Source organism: Mustelus asterias, chromosome 1 (assembly GCF_964213995.1).
Source record: "Mustelus asterias chromosome 1, sMusAst1.hap1.1, whole genome shotgun sequence".
Lineage (NCBI taxonomy): Eukaryota > Metazoa > Chordata > Chondrichthyes > Carcharhiniformes > Triakidae > Mustelus > Mustelus asterias.
This window is the reverse complement of record NC_135801.1, coordinates 139,831,780-139,849,994: the sequence shown is the minus strand read 5'-3', so window position 1 is coordinate 139,849,994 and position 18,215 is coordinate 139,831,780. Positions and strand designations below refer to the sequence as shown.

Below are 18,215 nucleotides of genomic sequence, written 5' to 3'. Positions count from 1 at the left end.
TGCCTTTGTATTCAGTGCCTCTACCTTTGAAGTTCAAGATTCCATTTTTTGCTAACCACTCGCTCAATATGTCCTGCCACCTTCAAAGATGAACCCCGAGGTCTTTCACCTTTTTTAGAAGTGTGTCATGAAATCTGTATTGCCTCTCCATATTCCTTCTGCCAAAATGCATTACCTCACACTGCACTGTTAAATTCCATCTTACCCAGCGACATTTATTTAAAGTAGATACCGCCATTGCTTATTTAACCATAAAAATTGCAGGACATTAGCACAGGTAAAATGGCAGTTTAACCACCAAGGATTTTTGCGCCATACTTGGATGTGTGCCGAAGAATACTTCCCACATCTCTAGCGAGCTTGGGAGGCACCAACGATACAAAAGTGTCTTTTCTCAGGTCTGTCTGTCCGATAATAAGAATTAATCAGAGATTCTGTAACCTCGAAGCAACTGAAAATACACAAGCCCATAAGTCCTAGAGGGGTTTCCTCATCCACTGTGAAGACTCTTAATTCCCTGCCCACTTCCCTGCAATGGCACTACTCATTTTAACCATAATTGTAATAAAGGATATCAGGCGAAAAAATTCAACATTATATATGGCAGGATTATAAGGTGAACAGATAAAAATTGCACAGCTCTAGTACTATACAACCTATACAACACACTCCTCAGAAACAAGAAGTACATTACGGAATGCATTCTGCTAAGGATTAATGGATGTCTCTGGATTCACCAAGATATCAGGATAACAGGATAACTACCATGCTCACTCACAGGATTGCTCTTATCAATGTGATAAATCACAAAAGTTAATTAAGAGATGAATTTACAGGGGATATATTCAATGATTAATAAGGATTAACTAGGAACTGCAGAATATGACTAAAAAGGGTAATCAGCGAAATTCAGCTCAGAGCTCAGTTACAGGACTGTCCCCATTAATATAAAAAAGCACAGTACAGGCTCAACGAAAGTATATAATTGCAGGGGTACAGTCCAGGATTAACGAATTCTGATTTTCACAGTGTAACAGGATAACAGGGACCAAATGCTTCTGTGCTCATATATATACACCTTTGTCAGAATAAAAGACAACATCATGAAATCAGGAGTATAATCACAAGGGACCAAAGTTTAGAATTAATAATGAACTGCAGGATAATATGACCATCCACTGAGCTTGACAAGGCCAAAACCATGATAGGAGGGTCAAACAACATCCAGAATCCATCTAGAGTTTCAGTGAAGTCCTTGCACCTCTGCCATGTCATTGTCCCAAATCCCCAGCAAAGAGAACCTCGGCCCTGGTGGGTGGCAATAACGGTAAGAAGTCTCACAACACCAGGTTAAAGTCCAACAGGTTTATTTGGTAGCAAATACAATAAGCTTTCGGAGCACTGCTCCTTCGTCAGATGGAGTGGCATCTCCACATCACGGGTGGCAATAACCCATCTTGTCCAGCCACATCCAGCCCTTCCCAACAAACACCAAAGACAAGACAACATAAGACCAGTGGTTGGAGTCTTCGACTGACCCCAAGCCTCAAAGACTGTTTACGTCCATTGAACTCAAAATGCCCAGCCTTCAAATTCAGGTTGTGTAGGCACAACAGCCAGTTCTCAAATCCAGCTGGGAATTCATTCCCAGTTCCCCCCAGGAGCCTGGACGCACAGATACTTCTTCTCCAGCCTCATCTTCCCGAATCAACCAGGATGTTCCTCATACCATGCAGCAGGAATTCCAAGGACTGAAACTGCCCTCTTAATGGACAGGATTCTTTTTCCACTTCATCTACACTCTTTATGATGTCTTGCAGTTCCTCAATGTGAGCACCAGACTATGTGCCAGGGAGCCGAGACCATCGTCCACAACATCGCTCACAGTGGCAGCCATCATCTCGATGCCCACGGCACCACCGAAGCGTAGGCCCGCCCACCAGCAAAACTGCCACAGCAAACTGGGCACCATCCTGGCCATCTTTGACCACTTCAACCAAACTGGTTCCTGTATATGAGACTATACACTGTCACGCCACATCTTGTACCAATGGTAGTATCCTGGTGTTCCCATTTTTCTGGGTTATCCTGTCATTGCTTGTACTGGGATGTTGAGTTAGGCCCCAGTTGGTTGCATATTAACCCATAGGGGGTCCCATATATTGTGTGGCTGTTATCCTGAGGAGGGTTTGCCCTCTTTTTAGGTCAAACCAAATAAACAAACTCGGATTAAGTCAGGACAAAGTAAAAGGGGCAGCTCCCCAAAAAGGAGGGGGAACGATGGGGCCATTTGCTCACAAATTTATCCTGAGATTCCCTCACTCTTTCTGGTATCCTTTCGAGAGGTGTTGCCGACTACAATGGTTGCAATGATTGCTAATTTGAACCATTTGTATGAATATTTGCTGGCCTTTTCAGTACGTTTGTGTAGAATAGTGATTACTCTGTACTGTACCAGATTTTTGGGATTTGTTGTTTTTTGGGTTAAATGTAAAATTTTCAATAAAAACATTTTAAAATTATTTGCCCTGGATTTTATGGTCCTCTTTGACACTTAAAAACAGAGGCATCTATTGCTAGGTGATTTATACAGAATGTGATTTATTCAAACTGATGAAATTTGTACTTGGCTTACAAGGATTCTACAAAATACTTCTGTGCACTTGGTTTTAGTCATACAAAGTGACTGCATGATAACAGAGCAATTCCTCTAACAGGTTTACAATCAGGGCCATCATTAACAATCACATTCAAATTTAGCATTTAATGTTAAAAGTTTTGCACCTTTGTAATTATATCTGCTCAGCAATAAGAATTTGGCACTCTAGAAAAACGCACACCAACAGTAAGGTAAGATCCTTCCATTTCAAAAGATGGGAACAATCCTTAAATAACTAAATAAAATGATGACAGTTACAAAATATACAATCAGAAGTAATACAATTGACTGTAATTTAAAATTTCTCTTGTTTTACAATGAACAACTTTACATATAAAAAAACAAAGACCCAAGACAATAGTAGACTGCATGCTTTTGTATTGGTACCATTTCTGCTGATGCTCTAAGAACTTAACACGAAGCTGTGTAGTGTTAAATGCACAGTCATCTCGTACAAATAGATTTTGCAAGTAATCATTTGTCAACTGTAAGAAATGGGAAGAAGTTCCAGTTTTCATTCACAGTGGTTTAAATCTCTTTTTCACTAGTGTGCGCAATTAAACTTCAGCATTTGTTTGATAGTTACACAAGGCATTAAGGTAAATTGTGCTTCTTTTACAGCAGCATCTTCTGAGATACAGTACAGTAAGGTTAAGGATAATTTTCTCTTGGTATGCAGTTTAGTTGGCAATCTGTCCATTTTCACCATCTCCAGTAGTCTCTACTATTTCTGTTGCAATAGTGTTGATAACTATCTCGACTTCTTCAAAAGGAGTTCCTTAAACCATTTGTTGACACCAACATCCACACGTATCATGAAGCAAAAAGTGATGAGAAGGTAGATACTTGTCACAACAAAGCCCAAAGCCTCAAACAGAAATCTGGGAAGGTAAGGGGGGGGGGGAAAAAGTAACACAATAAACAGGTAAGTCTGTTGCTAGGGATGGAGACAGACACGCGCGCACACACGTCTTATGCAAGGGGAACAATTTTCACTGATGCAAGTCCAAAAGCAGCTTGCTGAAGCACAGAACTGCAGTATGCCACGTGGCATTGACCTCCTTTGATTAATTAACCAGATATCAATAATCTGAGCATAAACTGGCACCTTTCTGACCTTGGAGAGTATCAAAGCCAAGACTTGTGACTAACCAATCTAAGGAAAGTATCAACATTGGTGATGAAATCAAAAGAGATGGCTTAAGATGGATTACACCTGTCACTTCGGGCAAGTAATCCTCCCATATGGATCCAGATAACCTTATAAGTTATTGCCCAAAATGATAGGGTTAACCTGGCTGGTTAAGCAATGGAAAGTTACCAGTGCAATGTTATTTATAATATTTTTTGATGAGACGTGGACATCATTGGCAAGGCCAACATTTGTTGCCCATCCCTAATTGTCCCCGAAATGAGTAGCTTACTAAGCCATTTCAGAGGGCAGTTAAGTCAACCATATTGCCGTGGATCTGGAAACACATGTAGGCCAGACCAAGTGAGAATGGTAAATTTTCCTTAAAGGACATTAGTAAACCAGATGGGTTTCTACAACATCAATGATAGTTTCATGACAACATTACCGTGACTCATTTTCTATTCCAAATTTAATTCATTGAATTCAAATTCCACCAGCTGCCATGGTGGGATTTGAACCCATGTCTCTCAGTATTAGTCTGGGTCTCTGTATTCCTAGTCCTGTGACATTACCACAATGCCACTCCCTCTCCATAATATATTACACATACACAATAATCTTTGGGGGAAAATGCTCAGTGAACTTTTGCACCCTCCTCTTCTGTTTCCACTCACTCTTTCCAATTGACATTTTCTTTTACCCTACAGTTTTTCTTTGGTCTGAATTTTAACTATATTAAAATAATTTTATGATGTTGTCAGGTTCTCGTGCTTTCAGTAAATCGTTCACATCACATTTCAAGGTGAAGCCACCAGTTCACTGCTGACCTAATCTCCAACAGTTACAGTAAAATGTACATCACTGGCTATGCTAATTCACTTTTTGTCTAAAAACAGTTTACACAGTCAATTTAAGCAAATTACGTACCAATTCTGATACAAAGGTGAGAATATACATCATTAAAACCTACACAATTTTAATTTCTAACAATCCATACAATCCCTACAGTCCAGGAGGCCATTCGGCCCATCGAGTCTGCACCAACCACAATCCACCCAGGTCTTATTTCCATAACCAAACATATTTACCCTGCTAATCTCCCTGATACTAGCATGGCCAATCAACCTAACCCATGCATCTTTGGACTGTGGGAGGAAACCGGAGCACCTGGAGGAAACCCAAGAATACATGGGGAGAATGTGCAAACTTGACAGAGTGACCCGAGACCGGAATTGAACCCGGATCCCTGGTGCTGTGAGGCAACAGTGCTAACTACTGTGCCACCCACGAAGCACTGTCCTTCTAGAAACATAATTAAACAATCTTAGTAGCTTATATAATTATACCACTGAAAACAATTATATCAGAATCACAACAGGGGAAGTGCAGTAAGTTGCACAAAATATCCTGTTTTTCTTTAGTTTGACTGTCCTTCATGTGAAGCAAGTAACGAGATTCAAAAAGGACAATCTTACACCTACACTGATAGAAGTAACTAAATGGAACCGCTTTGTTAAGTGTAAAATGTATTAATTTATTTAGGCCTGTCCTTAAAATGTATGAAAAAATGGTGCTGGATTTATATACAAATTTCCATATTTTTTGTAAAAATGCTTTCAGATAATGTACTCACACACAACAGACAGCAAATTTAGCACAACTTCATTGTAATAGGAATCTATTTCATTGTCTACATGTGAAAAATCACATCATCTAAATTCTTGATTTTTTCAGTGATAAAACAATGATATATCTATCACCTTTTCCGTAACTTCTCATACACGATTAGTGGAATTAATATTGCTCCTTAAAAGAAAATCAATTCTTATTAAGTCATGTAATTCAAATCCTATGCTTCCTCATGCTATTAGTTAACTACTATTGATGCAGAACATACTTTGGAGCGAAGATCTTCCACACCATCAAGTGTCTCCTCAGTACAGCAGCAGCACACACAGAAGCAAGCAGCTGTATAGAGAAAGAAAACAGCTTATTCAATTTTTCATTAAATGTCAAAAGAACATGTAACATCTCGAATTGTAAGTATGTATTTTTTCAAATGCAAAGCAGCCTTTCTTTTAAACAAGCATTTCCTGATTTTCCTGCTTTTAAAGGATGTTTACAGTATTTGGATCAAGTAATATCTGCATTTATCACTTGGTCAGTTAGTTTAAACATCTCTAATTAAAACTGCTCTGCCCAACAGTTTGTATTTAAAATTTCCAATCTGTACTTAAAAGCTCTTTATCTTCACAGCAATATTGGTCATAAAAATATTTACATTTCTTCCCCTTGGTAGATTTTAGAAGGTCGTCTTTTGTAAACTCACACCATTCACCTCTACTATTCACCTCTAGATTCAAGTTATTGAATTTGCAGGGACTCTGGTGAACAGCAATGGCCAGTGGTTTAGTCACACATTACACTCCAGAAGTTCACGTGAAGGAAAAAAACTTCAAACACATCTTTTACAGAGCAAGATCTCCTAGTCACTAATGCAGTCATCACAATTTTTAATATTTTAGTACGAATGCCAGCTGCTTGTCCAGTTTCCACATGACATTCATGTCTGATAAAAAAGTGAGACAGGAAAAAAACTTTTGCCTTCCAATTGGACAGTACATAACTAAAAAAAATAGATATATGATACTGATTTTGAGGCAGCAAACTCACTTCACACATTATAATGTTCTCAAGATTTGCTCATGTTGTTACTCAAACACAGGCTCCCATCCCCATTAACATTGGAATTGTGCTGCAACAGAACACATGCTTTAAGTTGGTATTCAAAAACTGCTGTCTCCAACCCAGGGAAATATTAGGGCTTCATTACAAGAGCATAAAAAAGTGTTCACACTGGGTGCTGGTTACTCTGCAAGCTTGGAAATAAATATTTTAGGTGAAGACTACATGTGGGATGTGAGTTTCAAAACAAAGTTATTGACAGGATAAGAATAGACTTTAAGGTTGGGAGTCAGGGGACTCATAAATATACTGGATCAAAAATAAAACCACATGGGTTTGAGCTAACTTTATACCAGCAATCATGTGTAGAAAGTGTTAGCTCTATTGCAGTCAGTTGAGATAGATCCTCACATAAAGATGCAGAGGTTTCCAAAGATGAAATAGAGCAGCTGTGAAGCCTGAATGGACAATTAAATTGGCTGGGGACACAGAGAAGGCTCGTTGCAAATTTTGATGTTCATGAACTGAGTTCTATAGTGAAACATCCCAAGGCCCAGGACATCTTATGGATGAACAAAACATTAAAAAAATTCAAGATGGAAAAATGTGCACTGAAATTGATTTGCTTTATTGTCACATGTATTAGTACACAGTGAAAAGTATTGTTTCTTACGCACTACACAAAGCATACCGTCATAGAGAAGGAAAGGAGAGGGTGCAGAATTAGTGTTACAGTCATAGCTAGGGTGTAGAGAAAGATCAACTTAATAAAAGGTATGGCAGCAGGGAAGAAGCTGTTGTTGAGTCAGTTGGTATGTAACCTCAGACTTTTGTATCCTTTTCCTGAAATTTCTCTTTTTGGGCAATCCCAAGACTATAAAATTGATTATGTCTCAAGCAAGCCTTCTTGATGGTTTTTCAAGTGCCATGGGTTTTACAATATTTGTCAGTGAAAATGGGAAATGTTACCTCTTGGCTTGGGAAGCCAAGAAAATAACGTGAGTAGTAAAAAGCACCCTGCTATAGAGACTCTCTCACTAGTAGAGGCATTCATTTTACCTAAAATATTAGGGGAAATATTACATGGAGAAAATGACAAAAAAAATGTCCCAATAGAATGTTACATTGACAATCAAGCCCTTTGGGATAACATACAATCCACAAAGAGCTCCAGTGAAAAAAGATTGTGAATTGATTGTGCAAGTCTAAAGTTTTGGGCGGCACGGTGACACAGTAGTTAGCACTGCTGCCTCAGTGCCAGAGGCCCAGGTTCAATTCCGGCCTCGGGTCACTGTCTGTGTGGAGCTTTCACTTTCTCCCCGTGTCTGCGGCGGTTTCCTCCCACAGTCCAACGATGTGCAGGTTAGGTTGGTTGGCCATGATAAACTGACTTTAGTGTCAGGGGGATTAGCAGGGTAAATGTGTGGGGTTATGGGAATAGAGCCTGGGTGGGATTGCGGTTGGTACAGACTCGATGGGCCGAATGGCCTCCTTCTGTACTGTAGGGATTCTATGAAATAGTGGAGAAAAAGGCAATCTCTAAGCTCCAATGGCTTGAAATAAGCCATCAGATTGTTTCACCAAAAAAATTGCTTGTAGTGAAAAAATATTGGGGGGATTAGAAGAGGGAGGACTCAGGATGAGAGTTCTGAAAATGCATGACATATTTCTGTCTCCAGTTTTTTTGGTCTGCAAAGAAAATGCATTTGTTATATTTTCCTATAAAACAAAAGGGAATCTGTTAATGTTGAAATTGTGCTGTAACAGAACACATGCCTTTAAGTTGGTAATCAAGAGCAGCTGTCCCCAATTGGGAAGTATTAAGGCTCCATTTCAAGAGTATAAAAAGATGTTCACACCTTTGGGGGAATTAGGAGAGTCTGTGTCTTTGCTCTGCAGGTTTGGAAATAAATCTCTCAAAGTACAGACTGGCTTCAGACTTGTTCTTTCCTCCACACCTGCATTTTTTCCACATTAAAAAGTGATGAGCTGCATTCTCGAACACTCCTTAGTAGCTTGCTTATCTCAGACGGAAGTTAACAATTATCCAAATTACTGTGGTCAGATGTCACTTATAAGCAGGACTGAATACTCCCGTAGTAGAGAATGCTCAGCTCAATGGTTACATTTTAAATATCTGCAATCTGATATACATTATGTTGTTCATCAAATGTTGTGTCACTGTGGCTAATTCGTTGTTTACTGACAGCACAACTGCAAAATTACAATAATTCAGTTACTTTTGTATTGAACTGACAACATAAAGTACCTGCACACCGTAGACAAATAAGTAGCGCATTCCCAGTTGCAGCATGGCGACAGAAAACATCTGAGGATTTTCTCGTAACCTCATTTCCATCATTGGATCCTCATCTCCAGATTCCTTTTTGATGTTCTTGTTTTGAGAGTTTTTCATTTCACGTACAAATGGCCAAAGCAGCAACAGGGGGGATCCAACTACCTCAAGAATATAACTGAAAAGTCAGTTAAAAGTTTCAATGCATTTATTGCAAGCCTGATACTCTTAATGTGCTTTTAGCCGGCATTTCTCTCACATAAATGCACACCTAGTAACTCAGTTGCCCAAGAAGCTGGTAATAAGCAAATACAATTACATGATATGCAGTATACCATAGGTAGCTTTCTATAATTTTGCTTCCTTTTTATCACTCCTAGAGATGGTAACCGAGAGTGGGGTATGGTTCCACAGCCCTCTGGAACATCATTCATTCATTTTCAGGCACAGAGTACAGAAGCCAGAAAGTGATGCTAAACTGAGAGTTTGACCCAGCTGAAGGATTGTGTTCAGTTGAGGGCACCACATTTTAGGAAGGATATGAAAGCTTTGGAGTGGGTACAGAAGAGATTTACCAGAGTGGTTTCAGAGATGAAGGATTATACTCACATGGATAGATTGGGTTTATTCTCCTTCAAGCAAGAAAGCTAAGAGGAGATGTGATGCAGCTTTAAATCTTGAAGGGTTTAGAAAGAATGAGTAAAGAGAAACTGTTTCTAAAGGCTGGAGGGTTGGTAACCAGAGGGCACAGATTTAACCTAATTGGTAAAAGAACCAGAGATGGCGTGAAGAAAAGTCTTTTAAGCAACTAATATGGTTAGGATTTGGAATGCACTGTCCTCTAGGGTAGTGAATACCGTTTCCATTGTAGCCTTCAAAAAGGAATTAGATAAATACTTGAAGGATAAAAAAAAGCAGAAACATGGAGAATAAGCAGGTGAGTGGGACTAACCAAATCACTCTTTGAAACAGTTGGGTAAACTTGGTGGGCTGAATGGGCTATTCCGTAATTAAAATCAACTAATTCACTCACAACAGGCCAAGAATCAAATCTAGTCAGTATGCCTCAAATACACAGTGGGTAACAAATTTACCAATTCCTTCATGCTCAACTTTATTAGGCCAGATTTTATGTCTAAGTAAAGGTGAAGCTCATGGCACTCGCCTTTATTTATGCACAAATGGTACAGTGACTTCAGGCAAAAAGAAATTAGTTTAAGTGGCAATCTGCCTCACTGTTGACATGAATTGAATGCTATAAAGTTGCCACATTTGATGATTGGTACTAACTAAACTCTCCACATAATAATGCCTTGTCATTTCAAGTGTAAGGATCATTTTAACATGATGATTAGTAATTACTGCCAATCAACCGGTCTTGGCACTGAGAATGCATCATTACATCATGCAATCTCATTCCTTTGGATTGACTGTGGGAAATATTTTAAAAAGTAAAACTTCTTGTTTTCATTTTTCCTTTCACTCTATCCAATCTTACTTTCCTCTTCTGTTTCTTTCTGTACCTGATTTGAGATGGAATTCACCCACATTGATTTGGACTTCATAGAACATAGAACAGTACAGCACAGAACAGGCCCTTCGGCCCACGATGTTGTGCCGAGCTTTATCTGAAACCAAGATCAAGCTATCCCACTCCCTATCATCCTGGTGTGCTCCATGTGCCTATCCAATAACCGCTTAAATGTTCCTAAAGTGTCTGACTCCACTATCACTGCAGGCAGTCCATTCCACACCCCAACCACTCTCTGCGTAAAGAACCACCTCTGATATCCTTCCTATATCTCCCACCATGAACCCTATAGTTATGACCCCCTTGTAATAGCTCCATCCACCCGAGGAAATAGTCTTTGAACGTTCACTCTATCTATCCCCTTCATCATTTTATAAACCTCTATTAAGTCTCCCCTCATCCGCTCCAGAGAGAACAGCCCTAGCTCCCGCAACCTTTCCTCATAAGACCTACCCTCCAAACCAGGCAGCATCCTGGTAAATCTCCTCTGCACTCTTTCCAGCACTTCCACATCCTTCTTATAGTGAGGTGACCAGAACTGCACACAATATTCCAAATGTGGTCTCACCAAGGTCCTGTACAGTTGTAGCATAACCCCACGGCTCTTAAACTCCAACCCTCTGTTAATAAAAGCTAACACACTATAGGCCTTCTTCACAGCTCTATCCACTTGAGTGGCAACCTTTAGAGATCTGTGGATATGGACCCCAAGATCTCTCTGTTCCTCCACAGTCTTCAGAACCCTACCTTTGACCCTGTAATCCATATTTAAATTAGTCCTACCAAAATGAATCACCTCACATTTATCAGGGTTAAACTCCATTTGCCATTTTTCAGCCCAGCTTTGCATCCTATCTATGTCTCTTTGCAGCCTACAACAGCCCTCCACCTCATCCACTACTCCACCAATCTTGGTGTCATCAGCAAATTTACTGATCCACCCTTCAGCCCCCTCCTCTAAGTCATTAATAAAAATCACAAAGAGCAGAGGACCAAGCACTGATCCCTGTGGCACTCCACTAGCAACCTGCCTCCAGTCCGAAAATTTTCCATCCACCACCACCCTCTGTCTTCGATCAGATAGCCAGTTACCTATCCAATCGGCCAACTTTCCCTCTATCCCACACCTCCTTACTTTCATCATAAGCTGACCATGGGGGACCTTATCAAACGCCTTACTAAAATCCATGTATATGACATCAACTGCCCTACCTTCATCAACACACTTAGTTAACTCCTCAAAAAATTCAATCAAATTTGTGAGGCACGACTTGCCCTTCACGAATCCGTGCTGACTATCCCGGATTAATCCGCATCTTTCTAAATGGTCGCAAATCCCATCCCTAAGGACCTTTTCCATCAATTTACCAACCACCGAAGTGAGACTAACCGGTCTATAATTACCAGGGTCATTTCTATTCCCTTTCTTAAACAGAGGAACAACATTCGCCACTCTCCAGTCCTCTGGCACTTCCTTCTCAGTCTGTGCACTGTTTATTTCACAATCCTCAATCTGATTCTTTAAGGGGATATATTGTTGCTTGCCCTGTTCACTCAGATTCAAGTTCCAGTTTTCTCTCAGACTTTATGACAGTTTGCATAATTAGAAATATGTCATGTAAGAATTCTAAAAATAAAAACGGGCTAGGCATGCCTGACCGTGTCTGTCCCATTACAACAAACAAAATCAGGGCCTATTCTTCCCCTGACTATCTGTCACACATTTATTCTTACTCCAGAAAACAACACACTGGGAGAATAATGTATTGGTAAAACCATAACTAACACTATTTGGTAGCCTGACCAAACATGATTTGAGTTGCAGCAGTTTAAGTTCAGATGATGTACGGAGATGAACCAGTTACAAATGGATACAACTTAGTATAATTCCTCTTACTATATTTGTGATCTCACATTCAAATTTCAGAGCACTTGGGCAATTTACTGTATCAGCTATAGATTCTAATAGAATTTGGCCCCAGCTATTCACAAATTATATCAATGATTTGGATGAGACCAAAAGTACTATTTTCATGTTTGCTGATGACAAAACTTGATGGGCAGATGAGTGGTGAGGGGAATGTTAAGAGGCTTCAAGGTGATTTAGAGAAGTGGAGTGAGTGGGAAAATATGTGGCAGATGCAGTATAATGTAGATAAATGTGAAGTTATCCACTTCAGATGGCAGGGTATTATTTAAATGGCGATAGATTGGGAAATATTTACATACCTGGGTGTCCTTGTAAACCGGTCACCGAAAGCAAGCATGCAGGTACAGCAAGCAGTTTGGAATGCAAATGGTATGTTGGCCTTTGCTGTAAGAGACGTGCGTATAGGAGCAAGAATGGTTTATTTTAGCTGTACAAGGTCTTGGTGAGACCACACTTGGAGTATCGTGTGCAGTTTTGGTCTCTTTATCTAAGAAGGATATACTTGCCATAGAGGCAGTGCAGCGAAGTCTGACCAGACTGATTCCTGGGATGGCAGGATTGTCGTATAAGGTGCGATTAGGTTAATTGGGACAGTATTCACTGAAATTTAGAAGAATGAGAGGGGTTTTAATTGAAACATAAATTCCAACAAGACTGGACAGGCTGGTTGCCAGAGTGTTGCTTCCTCTGGGTGGGGTGGGGCGGTCCTAGAACAAGTGGTTACAGTCTCTCGATGCAGGGTAGGCCATTTTGGACCGAGGTGGGGAGACGTTTCTTCACTCAGAGAGTAGTGAACCTATGGAATTCTCTGCCACAGAAGGCTGTGGAGGCCAAATCACTGAATATATTTAAGAAGGGAAGAGACAGGTAGATTTCTAGAATCTAAAGATGTAAAGGGGTATGGTGTTGAGATGTCCATGATAGTGTTGGATAGCAGAGCAGGCTCTAAGGGCCAAATAGCTACTCTTGCTTCTATTTTCTACATTTCTAATTACTTTTTAGTCAATCATTTATAATGGGTTACCTCTCTGCAGCAAGTAAGTATACCTTGGAGAAGGAGAAGAAGAACTAAGCCTCTCACTTTTGTGCCAAGGCAGTTTACTTAAAGCTGTCTATGATCACCAACACAAGATTATTGAAAATAATATAGAAAGAGAAAAACACCTCAAAGGGGAGATAAAGTAGATGGTTGAAGAGGCAATGAGCAAAAGGCAGCCTCAAGTACAAAACAGCTGCAGTATAATTATTTATAGGGCATGAACTTAGTAGGAATTAAACTTTCAATGTTCCTTTATATTGTTGGCAAGTGTCACATTTTTCCATTTCTCTCCAGCTCTGAGCCCCCATTACTCAAAGAATGGAAAATTATCTGTTCAAAGCTCTGGTTGCTTTAGCTGATTAAAGCAGTAAGTAGATAAGGTATAAAAATAAAGGTGGTCTCAAATTTGTATTCTGATGTGTACTATGTTAGCTGATCTCAGCTAAGTCAATGAGGAAAGCGGAGGAGCAGATATTGTCCTCACCATCCACCAATAGGGAATAGAAATGCTGCTATACTCCTAACTTCTAAAAGAGATAGCTGAGAAAATTGTGGAGGCATTGGTGGTGATCTTTCAGGAATCACTGGAGGCGGGGAGGGTACCAGAGGACTGGAAACTAATGTAACACCGCTGTTTAAGAAGGGAAGGAAGCAGCAGACAGGAAATTATAGGCCGGTTAGCCTGACTTCGGTCATTGGCAATATTTTAGAGTCCATTATTAAAGATGAGATCGCAGAGTACTTGGAAGTGCATGATAAAGTAGGACTGAGTCAACACGGCTTTGTCAAGGCGCAGTCACGTCTGACAAATCTGTTAAGAGTGCTTTGAGGAGGTAACAAGGAAATTAGATATAGGAGAACCAGTGGATTTGATTTATTTAGATTTCCAGAAGGCCTTTGACAAGGTGCCGTATAGGAGACTGTTAAATAAGTTAAGCGCCCATGGTGTTAAGGGTAAGATCCTGGCATGGATAGAGGATTGGTTGACTGGCAGAAAGCAGAGTGGGGATAAAGGGGTCTTTTTCAGGATAGCAGCCGGTGATTAGTGGTGTGCCTCAGGGGTCAGTGCTGGGACCACAACTTTTCACAATATACATTAGCAATTTGGAGGAAGGAACTAAAGGCATTGTTGCCAAGTTTGCAGGTGATACAAAAATATGTAGAGGGACAGGTAGTATTGAGGAAGCAGGGGAGCTGCAGAAGGATTTGGATAGGTTAGGAGAGTGGGCAAAGAAATGGCAGATGGAGTACAATGTCGAAACGTGTGAGGTTATGCACGTTGGAAGGAGGAATGGAGGCATTGACTATTTTCTAAATGGGAAAATGCTTAGGAAATCAGAAACACAAAGGGACTTGGGAGTCCTTGTTCAAGATTCTCTTAAGGTCAACGTTGGCAGTTAGGAAGGCAAATGCAATGTTAGCATTCATGTCGAGTGGGCTAGAATACAAGAGCAGGAATGTACGTATGAGGCTCTGGTCAGACCCCATTTGGAGTATTGTGAGCAGTTTTGGGCCCCGTATCTGAGGAAGGATGTGCTGGGCTTGGAAAGGGTCCAGAGGAGGTTCACAAGAATGATCCCTGGAATGAAGAGCTTGTCATATCAGGAACAGTTGAGGACTCTGGGTCTGTACTCGTTGGAGTTTAGAAGGATGAGGGGGGACCTTATTGAAACTTACAGGGTACTGCGAGGCCTGGATAGAATGGACGCGGAGAGGATGCTTCCACTAGTAGGAAAAACTAGAACCCGAGGGCACAACCTCAGGCTGAAGGGATGAATCTTTAAAACGGAAATGAGGAGGAATTTCTTCAGCCAGAGAGTGGTGAATCTGTGGAACTCTTTGCCGCAGAAGGCTGTGGTCATTGAGTGTCTTTAAGGCAGAAATAGATAGGTTCTTGATTGATAAGGGGATCAGGGGTTATGGGGATAAGGCAGGAGAAAAATCGGTCATGATTGAATGGCAAAGCAGACTCAAGGGGCCGAGTGGCCTAATTCTGCTCCACTGTCCTGCTCTCTTCCCATAGCCTTGTGTCATCCTCTATTTCAAATATTTATCTGCTTTTCTTTTATGGTCTCTGCCTCAACTATTCTTTAGTGTAATGCATTCAATGCTGTAGCAAAGCTGATGAAATAATATCATAGCAAGGAGTCAACATCTTAAGAAATGGCAGAAGAGGGACTTTTTAAAAACACTGAAGTTCACAAAGTGCTACAATTGCTTTCAAATTTACATGTTTGATCACTTCTTGAAAAATGAGCAGATTTTCTTATGACATTTAGTTATTATTCTAAGTTGCATGGAGACCATTGTTAATACAGCAGAACTGTTTGAATTACTTTGGGAAATTATTAGATTGATTTTTAAAGGCATCCACAAGAGGTCAAGTCATCTGTGACTACAATAGCAGGTCGAATTATTCTTTCCACTCCACAGTATTTCTTTGCACAGGTTCATTTAAGGGAAGTCGCTGGTAAATATTGTGAATGTTTTGAAGCAATTAAATAAATAACTAATTACCTGCAAACAGAATATGAGAAGCAAAGGTGTTCATTCCCACCAATAGTGCTGGCAGTATATTGGTGCTATGCCCTTCAATGAACCCAACAAAAGCTGCATTCCATTGGATAGCTGGGAATGTAGGTTGATGCCCAGTGGCATAAAAAAACTGTGTAGCCGCAAAGGCCCAGGCTGTAACTGCATACCAAGGAACAGAGAAATAACCTTTTTTAAAGAAAAAAATAACAGTCAGTGGCAAACAATGATTGGGTTACCTGTGAAAATCAAATTTTAACTAAAGACTAGTTTGAAAAACAATTTGTCAGCCATCTACTGAAATTTTTAAATGCCAACATTTTTTAAAAATGATGTGAATCAGTTTGAACTACATAAACCATCACAAGCGAATTTTCATCACATTCAGCAACAAGTTATGCATGCAATGTACCCACTTCCATAAAATTACATCTGTCTAAGAAACATCATTTCAGTCAACTCTTCTGAGGATCTATTACAGAAACAATTCCGGGTAAATAAATTAAAGGAAGAAACTTAAGTAGCTGATATTTTGTTCTCAGTATGTGGTAAAAGGCGTGTATTTATATAGCATCTTTCATGATCTCAGGATGTCAGAAAGTGCTTCACAGCACTGACAAGTACTCCACAGCTTTGACACTGTTAGTGCAATATTTATTGTCCTGAGGATATGGTGGAATTGGGTCATATCCAGGCAAGAGTCACTAAAGGTAACAGATTCCTTCCATAAAACCATTAGTGAACCAGCTGTATTTTTACATGGTCACTTTTTATGGTCATTTTTATTCCTGGTGCTTTCCACAAATAACCAGAAATTCAATTACACAGTTTATAGAAGGAATCCGGACTTTTGACTTCCAGTTTCATACCATAACCAGGAGGTACATTTATAATAAGTAGTTTTTTGAACAGTTTAAGACTAAAATTTGATTGTAACGTTTTAAACAAAACTTACAAGTAACATAGATTATCTGTTCCGAACACTCGCGTAGAAATGACTGTAAACCCTGACCAAAGTCGCACAATAGTGTGCTTGACATCAAAAGTCTGAGGATCTCCAGCATGTAATCTTTCTTCCTCTAGATGACATGTTAAGAGATTGGCAAATTTGTTCTATATTAAGAGATTGATGAGATATGGGTTCAAATTTGGACCTTCTTGTTACATGCCTCATGCTCAAGCATTATTGTGCTACTTCTCAGAGTCTCCAATCATTTATGAGTGACAAATATGTGGCATTCCACTCGAGGTACAAGAGAGAGACTAGTGCTTGCAGAACAGTACTCTAGCTGTACTCAAGTTTTATTTATTTAATGCCTTTTAAACAAAGAAAAATGTTCCATTCTTCAGAAGTGTAAAGGATAGAAAGGAATTCCAGTCAGTATCTCCAGGAAAAGATGAGGCACAATTGGACAGATTGAAAAACAAAATTCTCAAAGAATCAAATCACAGCAGCGAGTCATTCATCCCAAATTTTCAGAACATCACAGCAGCGAGTCATTCATCCCAAATTTTCAGAACATCACAGCAGCCAGTCATTCATCCCAAATTTTCACGATCCCCTCTTGCCTTTTCCTTTCTAATTCTGAACTACCAAGTCTGTAGCAAAGCCTCAGATTCATCCCCTTACAATCCCACCTCAATTAATTGAACTTGGCATGTCATCTTTGCCTCTGCACCCACTTCTCCCCCACCCCACCCAAAGTGAGTCGTTGTTTCCTCCCCATCTTCAGAATTCTCACGCCACCTGGACACAACCTCCTCTAAATTTTTCACTGAGAACTGTTGGGGTGACATTGATTGTTTCATTTTCTCTGCTCGCCTGACTCACTCTAACCTATCTCCCTTTGAACTTACAGAATTATTTTCTCAGATTCAATTTCACATGGCATTCTTGTTGTTTGACAAACTGACCTCGAACTTGTGTAACCGAATGTCAATTCTCTGCAACACCTCCTCTGAACTTCCTGTAATTTGTGACCCCACCAGTGAGCATTAAGCCATAATTTCCAAGTCTGTGACTGACCTCATCTCCTCAGTTATTCTCATTGCCTCTAACCTTATCATCCCTCAACACACAGAGCCTGCTTCAATTTCTTTCCCAAGATCCATAAACAGGATTGCCCCAATAAACCTGGCATTTCAGCCTTGTTCTTGCTCCAAGAAACTAATTTCTTCCTATTTTTTCTCCCTTGCCCAGTTTCTTCCAAAGACATCCATGATTCTTACGATGCCATCCACCACTCATTTTCCAATTCTCTGGCCCTGTTTGTCTCCATTTCACCATGGACATCCAGTCCCTCTATACTTTCATTTCCCAGCTGGATAGCTTGAGAAGTTTCTGCTTTTTTCTTGATTAGTGGCCCCCCCAAGTCCCCATTGACAATCAACCTCCTCTCCCTAGAACG

The 18,215-nt window shown here is 40.1% G+C and overlaps 1 protein-coding gene across 2 annotated transcripts in view; it reads right to left on the bottom strand.

Moving 5' to 3' along the window:
- Window positions 1-2,785: 2,785 nt before the first annotated feature.
- pigo (phosphatidylinositol glycan anchor biosynthesis, class O) overlaps window positions 2,786-18,215 on the bottom strand; it is a 35,311-nt gene continuing 19,881 nt past the window's right edge. The window contains exons 7-10 of one of the 2 annotated variants that reach the window (XR_013498694.1): window positions 15,793-15,996; window positions 8,749-8,953; window positions 5,692-5,762; window positions 2,786-3,540 (exon numbers count right to left, since the gene is read on the bottom strand). Coding sequence is in view for 1 of the 2 variants with exons in the window: in XM_078219480.1 (XP_078075606.1) it covers window positions 3,411-3,540; window positions 5,692-5,762; window positions 8,749-8,936; window positions 15,793-15,996 (593 nt within the window). In the remaining variant the exon portion in view is untranslated. The remainder of the gene's footprint in view (window positions 3,541-5,691; window positions 5,763-8,748; window positions 8,954-15,792; window positions 15,997-18,215) is intronic. The other variant, XM_078219480.1, reaches the window with a different exon arrangement.